Below are 25792 nucleotides of genomic sequence, written 5' to 3'. Positions count from 1 at the left end.
CTTCACAAAACAAAAAACTGTAGTATTATATGACTATAATATCAATGAGTCACTGCTGGAATTGGCCAACTCTTACAAGTGCGTGGGAGTAACACTTTGTAGAGACGTGAAATGGAATGATCACATAGGCTCAGTTGTGGGTCAAGCAGGTGGCAGAATACAGGGGAAGTGCAATCAGTCTACAAAGAAGATTGCTTACAAATCACTTGAGCAACCAGTTCTAAAATATTGGTCAAATGTGTGGGACCCTTACCACATAGGACTAACAGGGGCTGCTGAATGTGTACAGAGAAGAGCAACACAAATGTCCCAGGTTCATTTGATCAGTGGGACAGTATCACAGATATACTATAGGAACTGAACTGGAAGACTCTTGAAGATAGACAAACTATTCGGAGAGAATCTATAAACAAAGTTTCAAGAACCAGTTTTAAATGATGACTCTAGGAATATACTAAAACCCCTTATGTATCAGATTGTGACAATAAGATAAGAATAATTACTGCACTCAGAGGAGCATTCAAAGAATCATTCTTCCTGCGCTCCATGCTTGAATGGAATGGGAAGAAACCCTAGTAACTGGTACAATTGGACATACCCTCTGTCATGGACCTCAGAGTGGTTTGTCAAGTATAGATGTAGATGTAGTAGATGAAAATAAATGACTTGTGTGTGGTAACCAAGTTGGTTTCTCACCACAAATAAGACCTATATAGCAAAATTACATCAACACTTCTAAAATTTTATTACCTGGGTAAAGTTTGGGATATGGGTGTATACTTCAGAGGCTACAGAAATATGTAATGAAGGTTTTCACAGAGGAAAACTGGGAGCCATTGTTTAGCATCCAATCTTGAGCCTTTCGAATGGCTCTCTGGAGCTGGTGCTCAGCTGTACCCATTGATTTGGAGCTGTGAAGTAGACATAAGTCACCCACATAAAGCAAGGCATCCACTGTGAATGCGATTCCATTGATAGTGACTGCAGAAAGGGTGACATTGGTGGCACTCAAGACATATCGCTGGGGGACTCCATTCTCTTTTGTTATTGGTTGCTGATGGATGTTCCAACTCAAACACAAAACCATTGGAATGCAAAATATTCAGGATAAATATTGGTAAGCAACTCTGCAATCTCCACTTATTGAAAGGATATGGTAGTGACAGGTAGTTTTGTACACTTTCTGTAAATAAAATAATATTGTGATTAAATGCTGGTGGTACATTAATGACTCTCAAATTATGCTCCGTATAAGATGGTTGGTATTGTCACAGAATTCTCAAACATCAGAGGAGTCATCAGTTCACCAACCTTTTGAGCAGTAGCAGTTTACACATCTTGTACATGAGACAAATCAATCTGTACTTTTTCAAAAGACGCACGTCCTTTCAAGCCTGGGGAAACTATACTCTCTCACCACTGGTAGGGAAATTCCCCTTCTCGCAACATGTTATTAAAGAACCCAAGAAACTAGATTTTGCTACAACTGCTTATGTTTTCAACATTTGATAATGAATTCTGTCTGTCTCTGGTGGCATGTCTCGAGACAGTGCAAATGGAGCTCCCATTCACTGAAAGGAAAGTTATGCAGTTCCAGATGTTGAGTACAAAGTGATATATTGTCAGACACCATTGTGCAGTTATGGGAGAAGAATGAGGAATGGAAATTTCTGAGAGTGGACGTTTTAGTTAAGTGCAACACAAAGAGCTTCTCTATGGCAGAAGGGCACTGTAAACTGTTGCAGAGAGCTATTGGACACAAATATGGCCATATTTAGCCCATAATAGTGAAAATGTGTGTGACCACCATTAATAACATACACTGCACCCAGCATTCATTATATCCTGTTCTTTTTAAAAAGTGAGCCTTTACCTAAAGTCTTGTAAAGATAAAAAGATTTGCTGTGGAAAGAGGACTTTTGAACTGATGAGGCTCCTGTCTGTGCACTTTGATGACTGTAGTGATCTCCTTAGACCACCAGAGCATAAGTTACTGATGGAATGGCCCCCAAGGGGTTGGGATTCTCTCTTCCATGTCATGCATTATTGTTTCTATTTTTTGTGTGTGATATCACCAGTTCCCTTCTTCTGCTTAACTTCGAATATTACTTAAATACTGAAAGCTGGCCAAATTGCTTTTCTGAATAACCATCACATTGGACTTTCTATTGGTTGCTAGATCAAAAGGGATCAAAAATGAGAAAATTATCATTGTGGCATAGGTCATCATTGGTGCTCTATTGAAATAAATGTTTGAGGGTTGGAACATAATTGTGAGGCCTATGGCAAAGTATGTGGCGTGAATTGTACTAAAATGAGATGGAGCTCTAGAATTCTATAGGCACAGATTGAGTTTTGTCCTTATTTTCCTGTTATTTTATGTCTTCTAGACTTATTTGTACTACCCAACAGTGGATTGTCAACATCTATGTCCTCCAGAAGTTATAAGGTTGGGAGAAGCTGTTCCATAAGGCCTGTTATATCTTGGGATGTATTTTCCATGTCTGGTGGAATACAGGCACAGCATAATGTTACGATATTGTGAATCTGAACATGGATGCAACTGTTTCTAATACAGTGTTCAAGAACACATGCTCACAATAGATATAAGAGCAAACCAGTCTTCAAATTCCCCCAAATGCTGTGTTAGAATTAGAACAGTGCTTATTGAATGCATTAAAGTTTTCTTAGAGTGTAGTTTCTTATAGTGCAACAAAGATAGCAGGATAAGTAGAGCTCAGTTGGGGTACTCAGCTAGAAGATAGTAAAATACATTAAGCTCCACTTTGTCTTGAAGGAAATTTTAGTTTAAGCTTCTACATCCATATCTATATTTTGGAATCCACAATGATGAGCATGGAAGTGGGTACTTTGCACAGTACCATGTACACCATTTGTGTATGGATTGCAGACGGAATGACAACTTAAATGCAATGTCCGATAGTTAATCTAATCTTGTTCCCTGGTCACTATGGGAGCAATGTAAAGGGGCAATCATATACTTCCAGATTCCTCACTTAATACTGGTTCTTGAAACTTTGTAAGTAGGCTTTTGGGGGAAAGTTGACATTTCTCTCCAAGTATCTGCCAGTTCAGGTTTTCCAGTATTTCTGTAACACTCTTGTAGGTCAAACAAAACTGTGACAATTTATTCAATACCTCCCATTAGACCTATTTGATATAGATCCCACATACTTCAAAGATATTACAGATTGCTCCAGCATCTTATAAGAGAACTACTCCGTAGACTGATTACATTTTCCCATTATTCTGTCAATGAAACAAAGTCTACCACCTGCTTTACCTATACTGAACATTTGTGATCATCCCATTTCAAGTACCCACAAATTGTTTGTATGGGTTGACCGGTTCCAATTATCACTCAAAGATATTTTAGTTACAAGATACTACGTTTTTAGTTTTGTGAAATGCACAATTTTATATTTCTCAGTACTTATCTCAAGCTTTCAAGCTTTGCACCACTCTGAAATACAATCATCACCTGTCTGAATATTCATGCAGATTTTAAAGATAGTTTTATTACTGCTCCCACAAAGCTTGAACTTGTGTCAACTGGACAGTATGTCTCCTATTTCCTTCTGGTGTCTTGCTATAGGAGGCAGTCAAGAGTTTTATTTTCTTACATTATCCTCTTTTTGAATGCAGAGGTGGTTAGCAAAAGAGGGTAATGTTGCCCCGCAGTTCACGTATATGGAGACTGTTAGAATGGCGTTTCTTAGTACATTAGCCTAATTCGGTTAAGACTGCAGGTCCAGTAGGGAGACATATGCCTAAGCCTTAGAACTTAAAACACCTCATAGGAGAAGGGTTTAACTTCACATCTGTACATCATTACCTTAGGCTTTTATGGTACGATGCACATCTCAAAGGTAAAGGATTAATGTGCTGGTGTTTACTCTATTTTCCTAAAGTCCTCACTATACCTGATGAACAAAGTGAACACATCAGCACTCATAACTAGGGTACAGTTCCTCAGCAGTTTGTAGTGTGAAATATTGATGAAATGGGAGCTCCAAGTTATGTTCAATATTTTATAAGGAGTAAAGGAGACTGGTATGTTGCCTAGTTCGTCACAAGACTGAAGAGCATCTGACTAAGCAGCATTTTGTGTCTTGATTAATTGAGAGCACCTACCCATCTCCTCTACAAAAGCAACTTCAGTAAACCTATCTTCAATGTTATTTTGTAGCCATAGCATTCTCCATTATTACTTGAGCAAACAAGGTACTGGGCAAATTCCTTGAATCAACTTCTCCTCATCTGACCATCTTCCCATGCTGTTGATAAGAACAGACAAACCATGGAACTATAGTTCTCTGTATTAAAATTCTCATTCCTTGCTAATGATTTAATTAGAGACCCATTTCAGTGTGGCTGCCATTGTGTGTTAGTTTTACCCATTTCATTGCAGACAGTCCAGACTGGAATCCCTTCACATGTGTGCGGACATGCCTTAGCAATACATGGCATGGTAGCCTTTTTCTGCGAGTCCTAGTGCCCCAGAATGCATATGCACCTACTCCTTGGCATGCCTGACATCAAGAGTTTACAGCTCACACATCAGCATTTTGATCTCTTCACTGACAGTAAGGTGGCTGCAACTGTAGAGGAACTTTCCTCCCCCCTCCCGCCCCAACATAGGTGGGTACCAAATTGGGTGCTGGGCTATAGTGTTAAGCCATTCAGCTGATGAGTGATTTAGGTTTTCACGCACAGTGGATAGGGACTGTGCTAAATAAGTGTGTCTCTGCAGCTGGTTCATACTTCTGTAAAGTTTTGAAAAATGTATCAATGCAAAAAGATATAAGTGATTAATTAATGAGGTAAATTGAGAATGTCATCTCAAGTAAAGCATTCCCTCCAGGTTGTAAAACGAATGCCAAGTTGCGGTCATGAAAGATAACCTTGTATTAATTTCCAGGCAGGTGTTACCACAGGCATACTATAGCCCCTATTGTGCTGTGGTGTATTAATTCTGAAAGAAAGAGGGGGGAGAGGGGGGAAGGAGGGAGGGAGGGAGGGAGGGAGGGAGGGAGGGAGGGAGGGAGGGAGGGAGGGTGGGAGAGAGAGAGAGAGAGAGAGAGAGAGAGAGAGAGAGAGAGACTGCAATAAGGGAAAGGAAATAACGCTGCAACTGTTCAATTGCTGTGTTCACAAGCCATGAGCCCCCTGTGAGATACATGAATTATGACGGGGTGATTTCGCCTCAAATCACACGGGTCAATAACGGATGTCACACATCACTATTTCAGTTTTCTGAAAAAATATATGTTGAAGTTCCACATGACAGCTCTCCAAAGCTACAATATTTTGATTTTCTGATGACATGTTAAAATGCTACAGACCTCTCCAAAAGGGAGTATTTGTGAAAATGTTGAAATGAAAGGGAAAACTGAGAAATTGTAATAAAGAAACCAACAGTGATAGAGATATGAAGAAAAATAAACTATGAAAATTAGTTGTAGGTTGGGCTCAACAAAATATTTCCGCATTCGAAAGAGAAAGTTGGTGACTGAAATTTCGTAAATAGATCTCGCCGCGACGAAAAACGTCTTTGATTTAATGACTTCCATCCCAACTCGCGTATCATATCTGCCACACTCTCTCCCCTATTACATGATAATACAAAACAAGCTGCCCTTTTTTGCACCCTTTCGATGTCCTCCGTCAATCCCACCTGGTAAGGATCCCACACTGCGCAGAAATATTCTAACAGAGGACAAACGAGTGTAGTGTAAGCTGTCTCTTTAGTGGACTTGTTGCATCTTCTAAGTGTCCTGCCAAAGAAATGCAACCTTTGGCTCGCCTTCCTAACAACATTATCTATGTGCTCTTTCCAACTGAAGTTGTTCGTGATTTTAACACCCAGGTACTTAGTTGAATTGACAGCCTTGAGAATTGTACTAATTTCAAAATTATGGTTTGAAAGTATGAATAGTCACCGCATGTTATCTGCCTTTAGAAATTATAAAGTGTAAGGACTGCTGATTGTGAGCTATCACAATACTGCATGAAATTCTTAAACTGTCAAAATATTTGAACATAAAGATGAAAGAATTTGAAATTTGTTGGTCATTGAAAAATTATTTTCTTCAAAAACCCCATCCTAAATGTTGTAAAAATTTTATGGTACAGTAGTGGGTCATTTTACTTATGAAGTGTACAATCAGAGTGGGCAATACTTATTTAAATTGACTACTAATTTTAAGTAAATGTCATGCAAAACTGGTATTTCCGTATCAAAATAATTACTGTACTACATTATAAATGAGTGGGAAAACAATTCATAGTTTTGTTTGAAAGTGTTTTATAACGAAAATGAGATACAGAATATTTATACCCATTTTTAATGATATTATTCACAAATTATTATTGTCTTCTGCCATGAGTTCACTTATTCATGATTTTCCATTAATTAAAATCGCCTAAAATGTAACAATCAACACTGCACCACTGAAAAAGAGTTCATTCGTTTTCTTTTCTCTTCTCACTGAACTTGTATAGCCGAGCTGAATTTGCACACAGACTAGGATGATCCAACAAGACCAGTACTTTGGAAACAGGAACTGCACACTGATCTTTTGAAAGCATTAACAGAACTATCAGTTGTCATAAAGGAGATGGTTATATCTAGCAGTTCATGAGACACACTTATTATCTGTCCCACCCACTACTGATTATCATGCATATCAGAAATGAAGAGGCTCACTACAAAGTCTTCTAATGTATACTGTGGTCTCAGCATTCACACACAGTAACAGGTTGCATTTTGTGGAGAACCTTTCTTGTAATGTATGTGCCACTCATTTTTAAATGGAATTCCCTTAACATACTTTCATTTAGAATTAAGAATTTCATGTACGTTACTAATGTTGACATAGCGTGTACAAATCCAGTAACATCTCTTATAGTGTCAACAGCTTCATGATGGAGATTAAATCTTGTTGCAAGATGTTTACAGGGACCTCCTACCCCATCACATGCACTTTTTCCATGACCTGTCGCTGAAAATATCAATTTTTTGTCTTAATTCCTGTAGTACAGTGCTTACCAAGCTCACAAAGCTGAAGGCAGTTTTTAAAATGAGATGCCGCACCATCAGTCACATACACATGTTTAGGAAATACATGGGCTCTAGATGCTACAACATCAATCATCATACTGGCAATCAAGCTGCGGTCCTATGGGGTATCGTCTCAGTTGTGCGACTGGATTCGTGATTTCCTGTCAGGAAGGTCACAGTTCGTAGTAATAGACGGCAAATCATCGAGTAAAACTGAAGTGATATCAGGTGTTCCCCAGGGAAGCGTCCTGGGACCTCTGCTGTTCCTGATCTATATTAATGACCTGGGTGACAATCTGAGCAGTTCTCTTAGGTTGTTCGCAGATGATGCTGTAATTTACCGTCAAGTAAGGTCATCCGAAGACCAGTATCAGTTGCAAAGCGATTTAGAAGAGATTGCTGTATGGTGTGGCAGGTGGCAGTTGACGCTAAATAACGAAAAGTGTGAGGTGATCCACATGAGTTCCAAAAGAAATCCGTTGGAATTCGATTACTCGATAAATAGTACAATTCTCAAGGCTGTCAATTCAACTAAGTACCTGGGTGTTAAAATCACGAACAACTTCAGTTGGAAAGAGCACATAGATAATGTTGTTAGGAAGGCGAGCCAAAGGTTGCATTTCTTTGGCAGGACACTTAGAAGATGCAACAAGTCCATTAAAGAGACAGCTTACACTACACTCGTTTGTCCTCTGTTAGAATATTTCTGCGCAGTGTGGGATCCTTACCAGGTGGGATTGACGGAGGACATCGAAAGGGTGCAAAAAAGGGCAGCTTGTTTTGTATTATCACGTAATAGGGGAGAGAGTGTGGCAGATATGATACGCGAGTTGGGATGGAAGTCATTAAAGCAAAGACGTTTTTCGTCGCGGCGAGATCTATTTACGAAATTTCAGTCACCAACTTTCTCTTTCGAATGCGAAAATATTTTGTTGAGCCCAACCTACATAGCTAGGAAGGATCATCAAAATAAAATAAAAGAAATCAGAGCTCGAACAGAAAGGTTTAGGTGTTTGTTTTTCCCGCGCACTGTTCGGGAGTGGAATGGTAGAGAGATAGTTTGATTGTGGTTCGATGAACCCTCTGCCAAGCACTTAAATGTGAATTGGAGAGTAATCATGTAGATGTAGATGTAGCGTGAATGTGCAGCTGTCATGAATGACATCATCACTGACAATAGCCAAACAACATGATGTTCCAAGGAAATGAGCAACGCATGTAAATATTGATACCTGTGGTGTGTGCCAGTGGTAACTTTGAATTTTGTTCTGCAAAACGACAGACCCATTCTCAGCAAAGGCCAAATGAAGAACTAATGTGCCAATATTGTGGGATGTAGCTGATTTAGCTTGTGCTATGGCCTGTCTCTGAATCCTACAGATATGATGGTGAGCTATTCCTTTCATGACCCAATGCCTAACTTCAGTAACAAACTTCACTATCTCTATTGACTTCTTCACCAACTCTCCTCTCTTCCACAATGCATAAGTTACATCATTGTCAGTATCCTGAAGGTGTAATAATTAAACAGCCATCGCTTCAGCACCAGGACACAGTGCACACTCCTGGAACCAACATTTATCTTGCAGCTCTTGACATGTGCACAAAATGATCACCTCCATCTCTGTGTACACCTTTCCTCTGACACTGCCCATGGCGAAACAAACAAGTTTCAAATTGGTGCAGTAAATACATGTGCAAACTCCCTTCACCTCCTAGCATTTCACCCATTTCGGTCGCATGGAGTAGAATTTTGTGAAACCAATTTTTAAATTCGGGTTCTCCTTCTTCATTAGGAGATACGTATGCTTCTCTTATTGATCTTGTAATATATCTCTTTAAGTGTCTCACCATTTTGACTAACAGAGATAATGTCAGCCTTGTTAGGGCTTTGCCTGTTGCAATCTTTGACATCACTTAGGTAATATTCCAGAGCAACAGTAAGCATATATTCTTGCAACGGATGCCCACAGCAACAATCTGGGCATTCCCAAATACCTTTAACCATTCTGTATTTTATGAGCTTTTGAAATCAAATAATGGGAGGAAGTGGGTATATATTTCTGTATCAGTTGCTTAGAGCAACTACCTGGCATCCTCATTATAGGTGGCTGCTGTCATAGCAGTATGTAGGTTTTGAAACCACCCATCACATTTCGTACTCATGTCACTATGTCCAGGTTCTGCACCAAGGGCATCTACATTATACACTTCACAAAGTTTTGAAGCCATTGCTTGTGTAAAACTTGTTTCAATTTCTTCCACTTTTATTTTTACATACTGTTTTCTTCTTGTGCTTCTTACCTTTCCTGGACGTTCTAGCGGGGATATAGTATGCTAACATTCAACATATCAACAACTTCGCACCCAGGAATATAAACATCTGCACTGTCCTCTTCAGTTTCATATTCGAGTGGTGGTGATCATTCAGGTGGATTGTCACTAAATTTCTTCTTGTAGTGAGTATAGCAACTCCTGTAGAAAGGATGTGATGCTAATACCGTTACTTGAAGACCAAGATATTTTTGCAATAAATCTGACAGATTTCCAACAACTGTGAAGTGTTTTTCACTTTTCTTAAACACTATTTTCTTGTGTCTTTTTTTCACAGTCCATACACCACACTCTTTCACTAGCCTACTGTATTTACTCATTGACACCATATCTAACAAAAAGTTAAACCAAACAAACACAATACTCAATGCAGAATGGCTTATGTGCAAGTTCTCACTCATTCGTTATAAACAGAAGAGCATTGGAAGCAGTGTTTTCAACATACATATTTTACACTAGAAATTCAGTGATACGAAATATGCAGAATTTTGAAAAATTATTAACACTTTACACAGAAAAATATTGCCCACTGTGTTTGCACTGACTACTAACATATTAAGCAAACAATATTTTGCGTGATTCTCAAAAGTTTTCCACTGGTGGTTTTAAAGTAAATGATCCATAAAAACTAAAAAAAATGCAATTTTTCACATTTTTAGTAACAAATATTTATATAATACAGATAGCTGGAACTGAGAAGATACTGTTTATAATTACACCAGTCATTTCTGGTAATATGACAGAAAAGATAGTGTTCTGGGACTTTCCAAAGTAGAAAAAAAAAATTTTTTTTTAATTGGAAAAATTAACTTAAATCTCATATTTTCATCTTAAATTTATAAGTTAAAGGAAGCCCGTAAGCATGTGGGTGTCAGCTAAATTTTAGCACACTAAGAGGGAGCTTTAACACAAAACATCCGCCAGGTCTTCAGTACTTTTAGTTTATTAGTTATATTTTTTTGCCCTCTACTGTTTTAAGAGTTATTTACAAAATAAATATTTTTCAAAGGGTCATCCCTTTACAAAAATTAAGATAAAACTAAAATATTTTATTTCATAACACTTATGATACAGACGTCTAATACATATTTTTTCCAGAGAAATTCATGACCGTGAGTCGACATGACCTGTATGATTTGAGATGATATCACCTGAAGGAAAGATTAAGATTTAACATCCTAGCAATGGCATACACATTTGAGACAGAGCATAAGCTCTGAAAGAGAAAGGAAACTGGTCGTACCTTTTCAAACAAACCATCACAGTATTTGCCTTAAAAATTCAGCAAACCCAAATCCAGCTGAGTTTCGAACTGCCGCCCTTTTGAATAAGAGTCCAGTTCTTATGACTGGCCCATCTCAGTCAATGGCACATGAACAGAACCAGCAGTTTTGTACATACCATTCACTGACAAACGACACCCTCACTTGAACAGCATATGCCTGTTTGGACAGCGACTTTTGCCAGCTTAAAGGTGAAGCTGTCCTCAAACTAAAGATTAGTTTGAACACTGCAGTGCTTTACATGACACAGAATAATGAATGAGGTATATCCTTTCCCTCTGCTATTTTAACTGATACCCCGCCTAGCCTTTTTAACATCAACGAATCATTTCCAGAAGTTAAAGAAATGATAAGTGACACAGAAAAGTCCTCGGATCACCTGACAACCCTGTAGACCTTTAATCTGATATCCACCAATGCATGACAATGTTGGGAACAGATCAGTTGACAAATGATGGAATTGAATATGACTATTCATGAGTCAGCTTTCGGTTACCAGTCTGTGCGCTCATTTGTAATGCCCTATGCATCCTAAATGAATTCAGCAGGTATCTTAGTCTATTAGGCTACAACCAATAAATCCTGTCTCTTTAAAGAATCCAACTCCCATGTATAAAACCACATCAAATGCTTGATTGCTTTACAAATGAGTTAGTGTGTTAAATATTGAAACTGTGTGTAAAGTTTGTTGGAAGTTATTACGAACTCTCACTCTCAAATAATAGATGAATAAAGTCTTTGTATTTGTGCACCATCAGTTATTCTGCCTTAAGATAAATATACATTTTCTAACAGTAACACACTGATGTTGCAAAAGTCATGGTATACCTCTCAATATTATGTCAGACCTCCTTTTGCACAGCATAGTGCATCAGCTCAAAGTGGCATGGGCTCAACAAGTTTCTGGAGGTCCCCTTCATAAATATTGAGCTATACTGCCTCTATAGCCATCCGTAATTGCGAAAGAGTTGCCAGTGCAGGATTTTGTGCACAAACTGACCTCTTGATTATGTCCCACAAATGTTTGATGAGATTTTTGTCGGGTGATCTGGGGATCATACCTTTTGCTCGAATTGCCCAGAATGTTCTTCAAATCAGTTGTGAACAATTGTGGCCAAATGACAAGGTGCATTATCACCCATTAAAATTAAGTTGTTGTGTGGGAAAACGAAATCCATGAATAGTTGCAAAAGATCTCCAAGTAGCCGAACATAACCACTTCCAGTCAACGTTTTGTTCAGTTGGACCAGAGGAACCAGTCAGTTTAACGTAAACACAGCCCACACCATTATGGAACCACCATCAGCGGTGTCTTAGAGTTTGCGCCACACTCGAACCCTACCAATTGAAATTGGGACTCATCAGATCAGGCCACAGTTTTCCAGTCATATAGCGTCCAAATGATATGGTGGCGAGGCCAGGAGAGGCACCGCAGGCGATGTCGTGCTTTTAGCAAAGGCACTCACATCAGCTGTCTGCTGCCATAGCCCATTAACCTCGTATTTTGCTGCAATGTCCTAACAGATACATTCCTCTTACATCCAACACTGATTTCTGTTAGTATTTCACCCAGTGTTGCTTGTCTGTTAGCACTGAAAACCCTTTGCAAGTGCTGCTGCTCTTGCTCATTAAGAGAAAGCTGTCACCAACTGCATTGCCTGCGTTGAGAGGAAATGGCACAAATTTGGTATTCTTAGCACACTCTTAACATTGTAGATCTCAGAATATTGAATTCCCAAATGATTCCCAATGTGGAATGTCCCATGCATCTAGCTCCAACTACGATTCTGGTTTCAAAGTCTGTTAATTCCCAATGTGTAGCCGCAGTCACGTCAGATGCCTTATCACATGAATCACCTAGTACAAATGACGGGTCGACAGAAGCGTCTGATCCCACGCGTCGCCTTTGACCCGTGATGTAAGGGTGTTGTCGTGTGTGACATCATGACGGCGCGGAGTTTGGTTTGAGTGTGGCTGTCTCCAGTTCTGTTTTATCTTATTTTATTTACTTTTCTGATCTGTTCGTTCTATCTCGTGAGATTTTTTTTTTTTAATTTAAAAACACTTATTACTTATTTTAATTATCTGTTTCCTCGAATTTCTGTTTTAGTTTATTATATTTATCTTTCTGATTTGTTCGTTCTATCCCGTGAGATTTTTTTTTTAAAGACAAAAAACACTAATCAGCTACTGAAGCATCTTTATCTTCTATGGGTTGCAGAGGTTACGACCCCTGGGGAGGTGGTATTCATGCATGGCTGTCTTAATTTACACGTTGTAGCTACGCAAGGCGTCTAAATTTGTTTATATTTAGTTTGCCCCCCACCCAAAACACTCCATTTCCCGCGCTTGTCCCATTAGTGTCATTAGGCTTCTTGTGGAAAGTGTGTGTGTTTGTTTTTGTTTCCGCCATATTTGTGACGTCATGGGGCAAAGCAGACGGGTGGGATCGGACGCTTCCGTATTTCCCAAATGACACAACTGCCAATGCAGTGTCATTTTATACCTTATGTACATGATACTACCGCCATCTGTATATGTGCATATCACTATCCCATGCTTTTTATCACCTCAGTGTACTTGCCTTATTGTGTTGTTATGGCTGTGCTACCTATTTGACACACAACTACCTCTCCTTTCAGTGAAGGTACATGAACAATTCTGCGGTATAGCCACTGGCACCAACAAGACATCCACCTAAGCCAAACTTTTTATGAGCCATCTAGAGGAGACATTCCTAGTCTCCCAATATCCTCAAACCCATTGTCTAGTTGAGGTTCATTGGTGACATCCTCATCATCTGGACTCAGGGCCAAGACACCCTATCCTCATTCCTTCACAACCTCGACACCTTCTCTCCCATCCACTTTACCTGATCCTCCTTAACACAATGTGGCACCTTCCTGAATCTTGACCTCCACCTCTCTGATAGCTCCAGTCACATCTCTGTCCATATTAAGCTCACCAACTACCAACAGTTTCTGCAATTGGGAACGATCATCCTTTCCACATAAAAAAGTTCCCATACAGCCTTGCAACTTGTGGACGGCATATCTGCAGTGAAGAGAACTCAGTTGCACAGTATACTCAAGGCCTCATGAAGCCCTTCACAGACAGGTAATACCCTACAAAACCTAGCCCACAAACAGATTTTCCATGCCATATCCTCACACACCCTTGTCCTCCAATCTCCCCCCAAGAATCAGCCACAAATAAGCATCAACCTCGCCACCCATTACCATCCTGGACTGGAACAACTGCCAGGGTTTTGATTATTATCTGTTATCGTGCCCTGAAATGAGGTACATATTACCCAGAATCCTTTCCACCCCTCCTTATGTGGTGTGGTGTCTCCCACTCAACCTACACAACATCCTATTCCACTCCTACGCCACTCTCACTTCCAACCCCTTGCCACAAGGATCATATCCCTGTGGAAAATCGAGGTCCAAAACCTGCCCAATCCACCCATCCAGCATTTCCTACTCCTGTTACCTTCCTTGTGCACCAGTCCCCATCAGCTCCAAAACACACGCACCTGTCACCTCTCCGTCCCGCATTCGTAGCCAGTAAAGCAGCTGCCTCCCTCCAAGCCATTAGCTACCCACCCCAAACCCCTCTTCGTGCCTCCCGTCTCTCTCTCTATCTCTCTCTCTCCCCTTCAACACCTCCCTACCACACAACGTCTAGTCCACTGCACAACGAGCGGGCGCGCGTGATTTGTGAGTGCATGTTGACAACTCAATGCTTCTGCGTTTTGGTGAATAAGCTCCTTTACTCCTGAGGCTACTATGAAGTTATAATCAGAAACAACAAAATGGAACAGAACACAAACTTTATACATTATTATAAACTCTACAAAATTATTCTATAAATTTAATAAATAAATAATTCTCACCACTGTATCTCCTCCGCCACAACATGCATTCAAACAAATATGAGGCAAAAAGGTTCTTGCAATTATTCATACCATTCACACAAAACTTTATTACAGATCATATCACTTTTACACTGTTTGTGTACGCAGCTGTGATTTTTGATATGTTGGAATTGGGCAAATGTGTGCTGTTTATTATGCATAAATTTGCAATATGACGGTGTATCATCATAAAGTGTGATCTCTGGAAAAAATAAACTAAAATTCACACATAACTGGAAGAATCCTTTTTCCAACAGGCTATCATAGACTGGAAGCACTGGGAAATGACAGTTGTTCCTAAATAGTAGCACACATTTTTAAGCACATTTAAAACCAAGTGTTTTGTTGTTCTCAAAACTCTTTCAAACCCACCGTACATCCATCTGTCGATAACGTATTTAACCTTCCCAAAAGTTTGTCACCTGAACTTGGATTCAACAAATACACACCACTAGAAACTTTCTGGTGGTTTAAAAAAATGAGACTTAACAGCTATTGTCATCAGTCCCCTAGAACTTAGAACTACTTAAACCTAACTAACCTAAGGACAGCACACAACACCCAGTCATCACGAGGCAGAGAAAACCGCTGACCCCGGCGGGAATCGAACCCGGGAACCCAGGCGTGGGAAGCGAGAACGCTACCGCACGACCACGAGTTGCGGACTCTGGTGGTTTAAAACTGTGGCATGGACCCAGGTTTGAATCCTGGTCTGGCACACAGTTTTAATCTGCCAGGATGTTTTAAATCAGAACACATTCTGCTGCAGAGTGAAATTTTAATCTGGGTACCATCATCACATACACAATCATCAACACAAACATCGTGGTAGAAGCAGTTTTTATTTTTTTTTTCAAATTTTCCTTTCAGTTTCTGTTTTAATAACAAAAGGGAGTTAAATATTGCACGAACATAGGTATCGCGTTACGTTACATATTAAACAATTACCACAACATTCTTCAATAACTTCACAAACTCTCATTAAAAATGTCAACTTCCAGCCTAATCTATACCTCTATCAACGCTACAGTTGAATCTGTTATGGAAATTTGCTGTGGTTTTCCACGGTGGAATAGCACATACAATACGTCATTCCGTTAATGCACCTACCCAGCATTGGGAAAGTATGCTAACAACATTTCGAATAGTATCTGCTCTTGAAACCTGCGTTCTAATTATAATCAACAATACACTACGCAGTTTACAAATCCGAAAGAAATTATACCTCTTCTAGTAATATGTGTGTACGATACCCACGGTTTCTGAACTCAATAAAATAAATCTAAGAGACTGAACCACTTCTTTTAGTCAAGTTATTCCACAGATTTCTTTTCTTCCCAGATCTATCTAGTACCTCGTCCTTTGCAAAGCGCTCAACCCATCTAATCTTCAACATTATTCAGTAGCACCACACTTAAAAAGTTTCTTTTCTTGTCAACTTTCTATCGCCTACGTTTCACTTCCACGTCTTTGGTAAATGTCATATACGTATTACTACAAATGACGAAGTCCATAACAAACTTTGCTTACTCTGTGCTGAACATCATCCGTACTCTATCCCATCCATTTTCAGCGTTCGAAGACTTGTAAAGTGATAAATAGTCATGTTTCTCCTTGTCAACACTGTCTAAAGATGTTATCGTTGTCGGTAACAGACCGCCAAGAAACGTAACCACGCGCGACTTCGGCAACATTACCCGTATCAGCTGACTGGTGTACAACTGTACACATTCCCAAACGTAAACAAGAGCAAAGATGAGTGGCAGCACTGCAACAAAGATAGACTGACCCCTGGAGATGTCTCGCGCCAGTGAAACGCCGTGCGGGAATTTCTCGCACCAGTAAAACGCCTGGCTACGTCGGGGGTATATGCTATACTTGTATACTCACATAACGCTTACTTTTTCTCACATGCTTGCTTTCTTTGTCATTTTTTGTTTCTGTTGTCTGATATTTGTTGCTGGAATTTATTTACATCTTACACAGTTAATGCTGTTAAAGAGACGAATAAAGTACGCAGGCCCGAAAGGATGTAGGCTGCAGTAACTACTCAAAGATGAAGAGGCTTGCACAGGATAGTGTAGCTTGGAGAACTTCATCAAACCAGTCTTGGGACGTAAGATCATAACAACAGCAACATTGTTATGGCGACGATTGTCACTGTTTAAATAGTCTGCTATACATTTCCCGTTACATCAGTTTTAAAGTAGACGAGAGTTTCCGTAATATAAATACACAGTAAAGGTAGAGTACCTAGATTCTTCAACAGGGGCTTACAGGAATTTTTAAGTTCACGTCCTTTGTGATTCTAATGGCCTTTTTTGAATTTTGAAAACTCGCCTAGCTCCTGCCAAATCACTCTAGAATATTATCCCACATTTAAGGTTGGAAAAAATTAGGCATAATAGGTACTCTCTTTTTTTCACGTGACGTCTATATTGCAAATAACGTTGCAGCTGATGCTATTTACATTTTCCATTGCAAACTCAGTGACAGAGTTAAAAAGTACGCTGAGTCAGATGGCTAGTCGTTCATCCAGGCCTCAAATTGACATGTTAAACACACACTCATTAGATATGCAGCAAGCTATTAACTACGGTTTCATCCTTCACAAATTAGAAACCATTATAAGTGAAAAACAGTTGCTTACATGTACACTTTCTTCTGTTAACATTTTTTCCTTTGTATTAGTCTCTGCTTAAATTAATGTACAGTAACATTAGTCCTACATTAAACAGAGTTATGAAAGGAATATTTAATACTGTACATGACTGAGTATACAGGCCGTCCTTTTCAGTAATTTGCAACTTAACTGTATGCTAAAAAGATGCCTTATTCCAACAGTAAATCAAAGTTTAGTGAGTCATTATCACAAAGACGTTATGTACACAGACATGATCCTGCATTTGTTAGTAATCTAGATTTCGTTTCCAGACTGCGTAAAACTCGATTGTTTTTTCGTCGCTGGCATGGAGATACCCGTGAATGACCTTTACCAGTGATACAGAAGCCTAGAAAAATATGAGAGTCTGCTGTCCTACACAAAGCACTAACAGAGAAATGTTTATGAAATTTGAAGGTCTTTTACTTGGTTTAGACAAACAATCATACGACATTGAAGTAATTTTTGGGCAGGGAATAATAATTACATTTAAAATATCTGAGTGTAATTAAAGTAATCCCCAAAGTAGCAGTAGCAGATGCTATGGTCTTACTGTATTAAGTTTGTAGGAAAAGCTTCAATACCATAAAACATACATCAGTATTTAGTTTAGAATGACAATTGCCTTGACCATGTACGTTACAACAAATGGCGACTACTGTTTAATCTTGCGTCTGTTTCTACAATGGAGTCACACATAAGTCTTACAAAAATAGTAATTACATGCTTTCTTTCAAGTGAAAATTCTTAAGCACAACTGAAATGTAATTGGTACCATATTTTCTTCCTTTAATAGCAGTCGGGCACTTTAGTATATTCGCTAATTTGTTTAGTGCATATAGATAACTGAGAGATCAAGATGAGGAAAATTATACGAGTTTTATAGCTACTCGAGCACAGTGCTCCACGAAAGCTGTTCATCTGCAATTGCCGGTAGGAGTTTACGGCAGTTAGTGACGTGAAAGTGGTCAACGAAGCCAGGCGGTTTACTGGCGCGAGACTGTCCCCTGGGACCTGGCGACCAAAGACACCTGCCTCTCGTAGCTGCCATAGAATTCATTGCTGAAGGCCCAGAAAGATACAACGATTTATGTGTGTAAATTATTGCGCACATCACGTCTGCACAGACAGTTCGGTAAGTGCGGGTAGGAGATATGCAGACAAACAAGATGTGCGCAAACTTGGAAGCTGGAGTTAATCCCCATCCACATGCAACAATCTGCCTGCATAGATAGTTGTGGAAACTGGAAAGTCTGTATACGCATTAAATCGCTGCAAATGTGGTACGTTCACATGACCTATGTTCCAATCTACTGCTCACATACCATCTGTTAGTGTACACACTACACTACAAAATTTCATGGCAAGCGACCGCAGACTTGTCCAGTAACCTCAAAGTTTATTTGACGGTGTTTGCAGTTTATGTTGCTGAAAACTTGTAAACAAAATGTGGGAAACAGAAAGACCAGTGGCTGCTTAAGTGAAGGCGTTCTCCACATAAATTTACTTCACGAGTTGCAAGGTGGACTCGGGGACTGGTGTAACTATTAGAGGTTGGAGTTAAAAAGTGTGATTATTGTTTGACGCTGATGGCTCCTAGTATATATAACTTGTATGAAGAAAGCAATTTCGTCACATGAGTGGTTGACGGTGACGATAAGATTCCTGGCAATAGGAACTACAAGGATTTAGAAACTGTTACTGCAATTTTTAAATAAGCATTGAGTGAAGTTATACCCAATACACGCGAGCTATTTACTCTGTCGTGAAGGATGATCTCACGAAAGCAATTAAAGTAGTGTATATAAATTCTGCCAAGTTAGAGATAATATTTTTACAGTTTTAGACGTGTCTCAGACGCAGTATATTTTTAGAAGTTAGATACATGGCTAATAAGATATAGTTCAATTTGTTTCGACGTCGGGACTTCCTGTTCCCTGCCTGAAGTCTACCAACACTTTTGCACCAGAATATAAAACTCCATTCTGTACATCTGGAAAGTTTAATTTTATCCATATTTTGCAGCTTCAAACGTGACTGTATTCAGCACACTGAAGGTATGAATTAAAAAACGTCTTCACTCACAACTTTTTGTGTCTTATTAAATACACGATGCATTTCGGACACTGTGGGTCCATCATCAGTAATAATTTTTGTCAATACATGTTTTATTTTCGTACATGTCACTTCATTCAAGGGGCACATTTGCACACACATGTTTGTAAACCCTTCACCTCTGTGTTTGTACCAGTGTGCCTCTTGAATGAAGTGCATGTACGAAAACGATGGAGAAAATAATGTTTGCAGGTTCTAAAACGTTAAAAACGCTTTTCTTAGATTTTGTGGAATATTCATTTCACCTCATTCAAGAGAAAAATAAAACATTCATTAAGACAAATTACGCGTAATGATGGACCCACAGGGTCCGAAATTCGTCGTGTATTTAATAAAATACGAAAAGTTGTGACAGAAGGCGTTTTTTAATTGGTTCAAATGGCTCTGAGCATTATGGGACTTAACTGCTGAGGTCATCAGTCCCCTAGAACTTAGAAATACTTCAACCTAACTAACCTAAGGACATCATACACATCCATGCCCGAGGCAGGATTCGAACCTGCCACCGTAGAGGTCGCGCGGTCCCAGACTGTAGCGCCTAGAACCGCACGGCCACTCGTGTCGGCGTTTTTTAATTCATACCTCCAGTGCAACTGGAAAGTTTTACTTCCAGTATTGTGGTAGTGAGTGCTACAGCAAACCTCCAAATCACTCTTTTTATAAACCATGTATTACATTATGAGGTAAAATAAGTTTAATAATAACTGTGTCCCTGAAGACACTGTTCCAAGATCTTCCATCATCAGCTTGACATAATATTATGATCGCTTTCTTCTGTAGCACAAACAGAGCTTATTGTGGCATATGACAGTACTTAGTGAAAGCATGCTAGGAGTCCCCCCAGCACTAGGTCGGTAAACAGTCTGTATCGATCCCTTTATTTATTTTGTTATGTACCATTTCCCCTATCTGGTGTTGGGTCAACCTATCGTATTTATTTGTTAAAGAAGGAGCTGCCTTTTTATCCACATTGCTGTATTCCCTGCTTTTAATTTTCCACAAACATGCGTGACTCCTATACAGTTCGATAAACTCGGCAATCAACTATCTGGAACACTGGTGTGACTCTGCCATTTTAAAAATCGTTGTCCACACACAGACAAGAAAACACCTGACTGAACAAACAGCTGACTCAAACACATTTTAGTGTCAGATTTGCTGCGATATCCTGCCCACACGTTCTAACATATCTGCACAGATGTGATTCGAGCAATTTCGATGAAACCTCCAACTTCCAGGTTCGCACATATCTCATACTGCACAAATCTCTTTTTCACACCCAACGATCTATCTGTGTTGTGCGCAGACAAATCATTGCATATGGTGGACCTTTAGGCAACAACCACCTTCACGCAAACAAATCGTTGTGTGTGGACAAGAAATCGCTGTAAACCTGGGGCGCAAGACTTGTTTGAGTCAGCCGATTGTTGAGTCTATTATTTCTCCTCTGTGTAAGCACAGTGTATTTTAAAATGGCAGATACGCATAAGTGCTTTAGATAGTTCATTGCGGAATTTACTGAAATGCATGGGAGTAACACACGTCTTCTGGATAACTAAGAGCTAGGAAAACAGCGATTGAGATTAAAAAAATTTTAAACCTCGAGGGGAACGTCAATGTATAAAGTGCGCCAACCACAAATAACATTGCCTTGTACCGTTTCATTATTGTTTCACGACTGTCAGGGCATACCTATTGCTTCATTATTGCTTCAACCACCATAAAAAGTTATGCTGCCATATGTGCAAGTGAACAACAGTAATATAAAGTAAACAGTGAGCTGGTGAGAAAAAAATTACGATCTGTGCAAGAAAATGACACAGATTCAGAACCAGGAGCATCATTCCACAAAGAGACAATTATCTGTGAGATAATTACTAATCAAATAAGTGATTCGCAGGGATCTAATGTAATGGTAGTGTTTAGTGTGTCTTTACTGCGGAATAAATGATAACTGCATGTGGCAACAGAATGATGTAATGAAAAGTTTATTTTATTGTTGTTTATCAAATGGTCATTTATCACACATGATGTAAGTTTATTTTATCGTTGTTTAATTAAACTAAGATTAAATTATGATTTTGCTCATACATGTTTACCTTGGTAACATAAAGACAGTTATTCTTTACATGAGTACAAAGTGCACCATGTGTCCGCTTGTGATATGGAAAACGATGCACACACTCGAGAATTAATACAGGAAATTCGAGCGGTTGACCCTATGGAAAAAAGGGAAATGGTAACAATAGAGAAAACTTCATTGTGGCCCCTTTATCACAAAGAGCTAATCAAATTAACGAAATCCTAATTTAATATATGGTTCATAGCAAGAGTGAATTAAAAGTGAACTGTAGAATTCACTTCCACATTACCACAAGTTCAACTTTCCAGAAAGACTGTTTCCCTTTCTAGAGATGACAATGAAGTTTTATATTCTGCTGTACAGCGACTCATACGCGATGTCTTAACTGTAAATCTAAAAAAGACAATGTTCATGGTGTTCACGAATAGAGAAAAGGAAGATCATCTAGCTATGTTCATAGTTGAAACAAGGTTGGAAGTAGTTGCATCTACAAAATTCTTGGGAAGTACTGTTGACAATAAGCTCCCATGGAGACAATCTATAGACAATGTCTGTTGCAAATTAAGCTCAGTAGTATTTATTGTGGAACAGCTTGCAGTTTTATGTTAACAAACCTTCTATTCACAGTGTACAATGCTCTATATGAAGTACACTTACAGTATGAAATTACTGTTTGGGGAACCTCCAGCATTAATAATACAGAAAGAATATTTAGATTGAAAAAAGGCCATTAGGACCATTCTGAATAAAAAAAAAAACAGACTAACATAGAACTCCCTTCAGCAAACTAAAAATATTGATTTTCCTCCCATGTACAACACAACAATGTCATTAATCAAAAGGAATTAGAAAAAATGCAAATGTTCGTTCATATGACACAGTACATAAAGGTCAGCTGAGAAGTGTACCTCACAGACTGAGAGCTGCTGAAAATGGCCCTTGATACTCAGGTATACAATTGGTTAAGCAACTTCCTTAAGAGTCTACAGGACAGTGTTAGTGGAAGGGCATTCCAGAACTATCTAAAAGATTACTTAATGGAAGATGATTTTATAGTGTAGACGAATATTGATGTAAAGAATGTAGAATCGTATTATTATTAAGTACGTGCTGCAGTCAGATGAAAATATTGTAGTGCATTGTTTTATGTTAGAAAACAAAGGTTAAGTATTTTAAGCTATGAGGTTAAGTTGCAGAGTCGTTCAGCCAGGAAAATGAATATCCCAATTAAGAAAAAAACTAATCTATAGCTTATAGGAAACACTCATAATTTCATAGATACACTGAGTTTCAGACGTGTAAAATTACACACATACAAAAAACTTTTGCATCACCTCAGTTCCGAGTGTTCCGGAACCTGTACAGAAAACTGGAATAGAGATCAACATAAACATCATTTCTGTCCTTTTTATTGCTTAGGAAAACCACACATTGCATGTCGTACCACCATACAGCGATACCTTCAGAGGTGGTGATCCAGATTGCTGTACACACTGGTGCCTCTAATACCCAGTAGCACATTCTCTTGCATTGACACATGCCTGTATTCGTCGTGGCATACAACCCATAAGTTCACCAAGGCACTGTCCAGATTGTCCCACTCCCCAACAGCGATTCGGCATAGATCCCCCAGAGTAGCTTGTGGGCCATGTCGTTCATAAACGGCCCTCCTCAATCCATCCCAGGCATGTTCAATAGGGTTCATGTCTGGAGAACATGCTGGTCACTGTAGTCGAGCGATGTCGTTATCCTGAAGGAAGTCATTCACAAGATGTGCATGAAGGGGGCACGAATTGTCGCCCATGAAGATGGATGCCTCGCCAACATGCTGCCGATATGGTTCCACTATCAGTTGGAGGATGGCATTCACACATCATACAGCCATTATGGCGCTTTCCATGACCACCAGCGGCGTACGTCGATCCCACATAATGCCATCCTAAAACAGCAGGGAACCTCCACCTTGCTGCACTTGCTGAACAGTGTGTCTAAAGCGTTCAGCCTGACTGGTTTTTTTCCAAACATGTTTCCGACGATTGTCTGGTTGAAGGCATATGCGACACTCATTGGTGAAGAGAATGTGATGCCAATCCTGAGCGGTCCATTCAGTATGATGTTGGGCCAATCTGTACCGCACTGCATGGTGTCGTGATTGCAAAGCTGGACCACACCATGAATGTCAGGAGTGGAGTTGCGTACCATGCAGACTGTTGTACACAGTTTGAGTCGTAACACAACGTCCTGTGGCTGCACAAAAAGCATTATTCAACATGGTGGCCATGCTGTCAGGATTCCTCCGAGCCATAATCCGTAGGTAGCGGTCATCCACTGCAATAGTAGTCCTTGGGCAGCTTCAGCAAGGCATGTTATCGACAGTTCCTGTTTACCTGTATCTCCTTCATGTCCGAACAACACCGCTTTGGTTCTATCTGAGATGCTTCCCTTGTTGAGAGTCCTTCCTGGCACAAAGCAACAATGCGGACGCGATCGAACAGCGGTATCGACCGTCTAGACATGGATGAACTACAGACAACACGTGCTGTATACCTCCTTCCTGGTGGAATGACTGGAACTGATCGGCTGTCAGATGCCCTCAGTCTAATAGGCGCTGCTCAAGCATGGTTGTTTACATCTTTGGGCAGGTTTAGTGATATATCTGAACAGTCAAAGGGACTGTCTGTGGTACAATATTCCACAGTCAACGTCTATTTTCAGGAGTTCTGGGAACTGGGGTGATGCACAACTTTTTTTTGATGTGTGTAGATAGTTACTATTTTGCTTTTCAAAGTTGCCATAACAATGTGCAGTTTCGCTGAATGAGAGTTTGCAAGGAGACGTTCGATGTCTACTGCTGAACATATAGCTCGTGAGAGACTTAAAGACTTTCAGACAGTTAATCTTTCTCATTCATCTGATCGACCACAATTCAAGAAATAGTAAATAACACTGCAGATAAGGTAATGGTTCTTGCAAAAAAAAGTTATTGGCCTTTCTATGGCACTGGGTGAGTGCACAGACGTTTCTGACATTGCTCAGTTGGTAGTTTACATTTGCAAAGTAGATCGCCCCAGAAAAATTACAACATGTGGATCTGATAATATAAACAACAACAGTGGTAGATATTCTCGCTTGTGTCAAAGAGAGTGTTGAAAATATGGGTCTACAATAGAAGAATCTTGCTTCCTGTGTCTACAGACATCGCAGCAAAATATTGGTCAAAATATCAGTTTCGTGGCTCTTTTATGAGAGATGCTAAAATCATTGCCCAGTCGATATGAGATTTTTTTCAATTCATTGTATTCTCCACCAAGAGAACTTGAGAGAAGTGATGAGTGTTCTGACTCAGACTCACTCACTCACTGGTCATACCGGACTCGAGAGTCCATTACCGCAGCAACGTATTTGAGCGTTCTGACCTACACAACAAATTTCATCCATAGTCATGCTCTTAAATATGGCCAGTTCAAAGCCTTTGGAAGACCTGGAAAACACTTATGGCGATGCACCACATCACAGTGAATACGCTGACTGAGTCAAGATGAAGTCCTTGAGAGATTTTATAGATATATCTAAGGTCATGAGTGGAAATCCTGTTGCTCAGTTGAAAAACGAATGGTGTATAGCAAATGTGGCCTTCATCTGTAACATTACATACCATATGAATGCTTTGAATATATCATTGTGGGGTAAGAAAAAGGTTAATTTCAGAGATGTATCACTGTATTCAGGGCTTTAAGGTGTAAGTCTCTTTGTGGAATACACAGCTAGGAAGTGGGAACACTGCTCATTTTTCCAAGCTGTCATATTTACGAATGAGAACAGATTGGTATTTTGAATACTATCAATATATACTCAGTGATTTTCTCAATAAATTTGAGATCCATTTCAAGAATTTTGAAAGGTTAAATGAAAACACTAATGTCTCTTCTTTTCAGCTGACCTTGACAATGTGGAAACTGAGCTGCATTATAACTTCTAGACCTGCTGTGTGACAGGCAGTTATATGACATGTTTGATAATAAAATTACTCACACAGACTTTTATAAAACTTTTCCTCGAGACAAATTTCCATGACTTTACAACTCTACAGTTATGATTAAGTCGAAGTTTGGAACAATATATGTACATGAGGAACTTCTTTCCACTGTGAAGAGAACGAAAGTTGCCCAAAGAAGCTCACTGACAGACTTCAATTTAATAGCTTGCCTTCGAATTAGAAGTGCTCAAAACTGGTAACAGGTATTGCTGTTTTAGTGAAAAGCAAAATATGTAATGTTCATTTATCAAAATATACTCAGTGATCTTCTCAACG

The 25792-nt window shown here is 39.4% G+C and overlaps 1 protein-coding gene across 1 annotated transcript in view; it reads right to left on the bottom strand.

The window, feature by feature from the left end:
• The window catches only part of LOC124622721 (RPII140-upstream gene protein), a 35759-nt gene extending 19406 nt beyond the window's left edge, over positions 1-16353 (bottom strand). The window contains exon 1 of the mRNA XM_047148515.1: positions 16151-16353. Coding sequence (XP_047004471.1) covers positions 16151-16314 — 164 coding nt within the window. The 5' untranslated portion in view covers positions 16315-16353. The remainder of the gene's footprint in view (positions 1-16150) is intronic.
• Between the last annotated feature and the right edge of the window lie 9439 nt (positions 16354-25792).

This window comes from Schistocerca americana, chromosome 1, assembly GCF_021461395.2.
Source record: "Schistocerca americana isolate TAMUIC-IGC-003095 chromosome 1, iqSchAmer2.1, whole genome shotgun sequence".
NCBI lineage: Eukaryota > Metazoa > Arthropoda > Insecta > Orthoptera > Acrididae > Schistocerca > Schistocerca americana.
The sequence above is the reverse complement of the archived record's forward strand: the minus strand, read 5'-3'. Positions and strand labels throughout refer to the sequence as shown.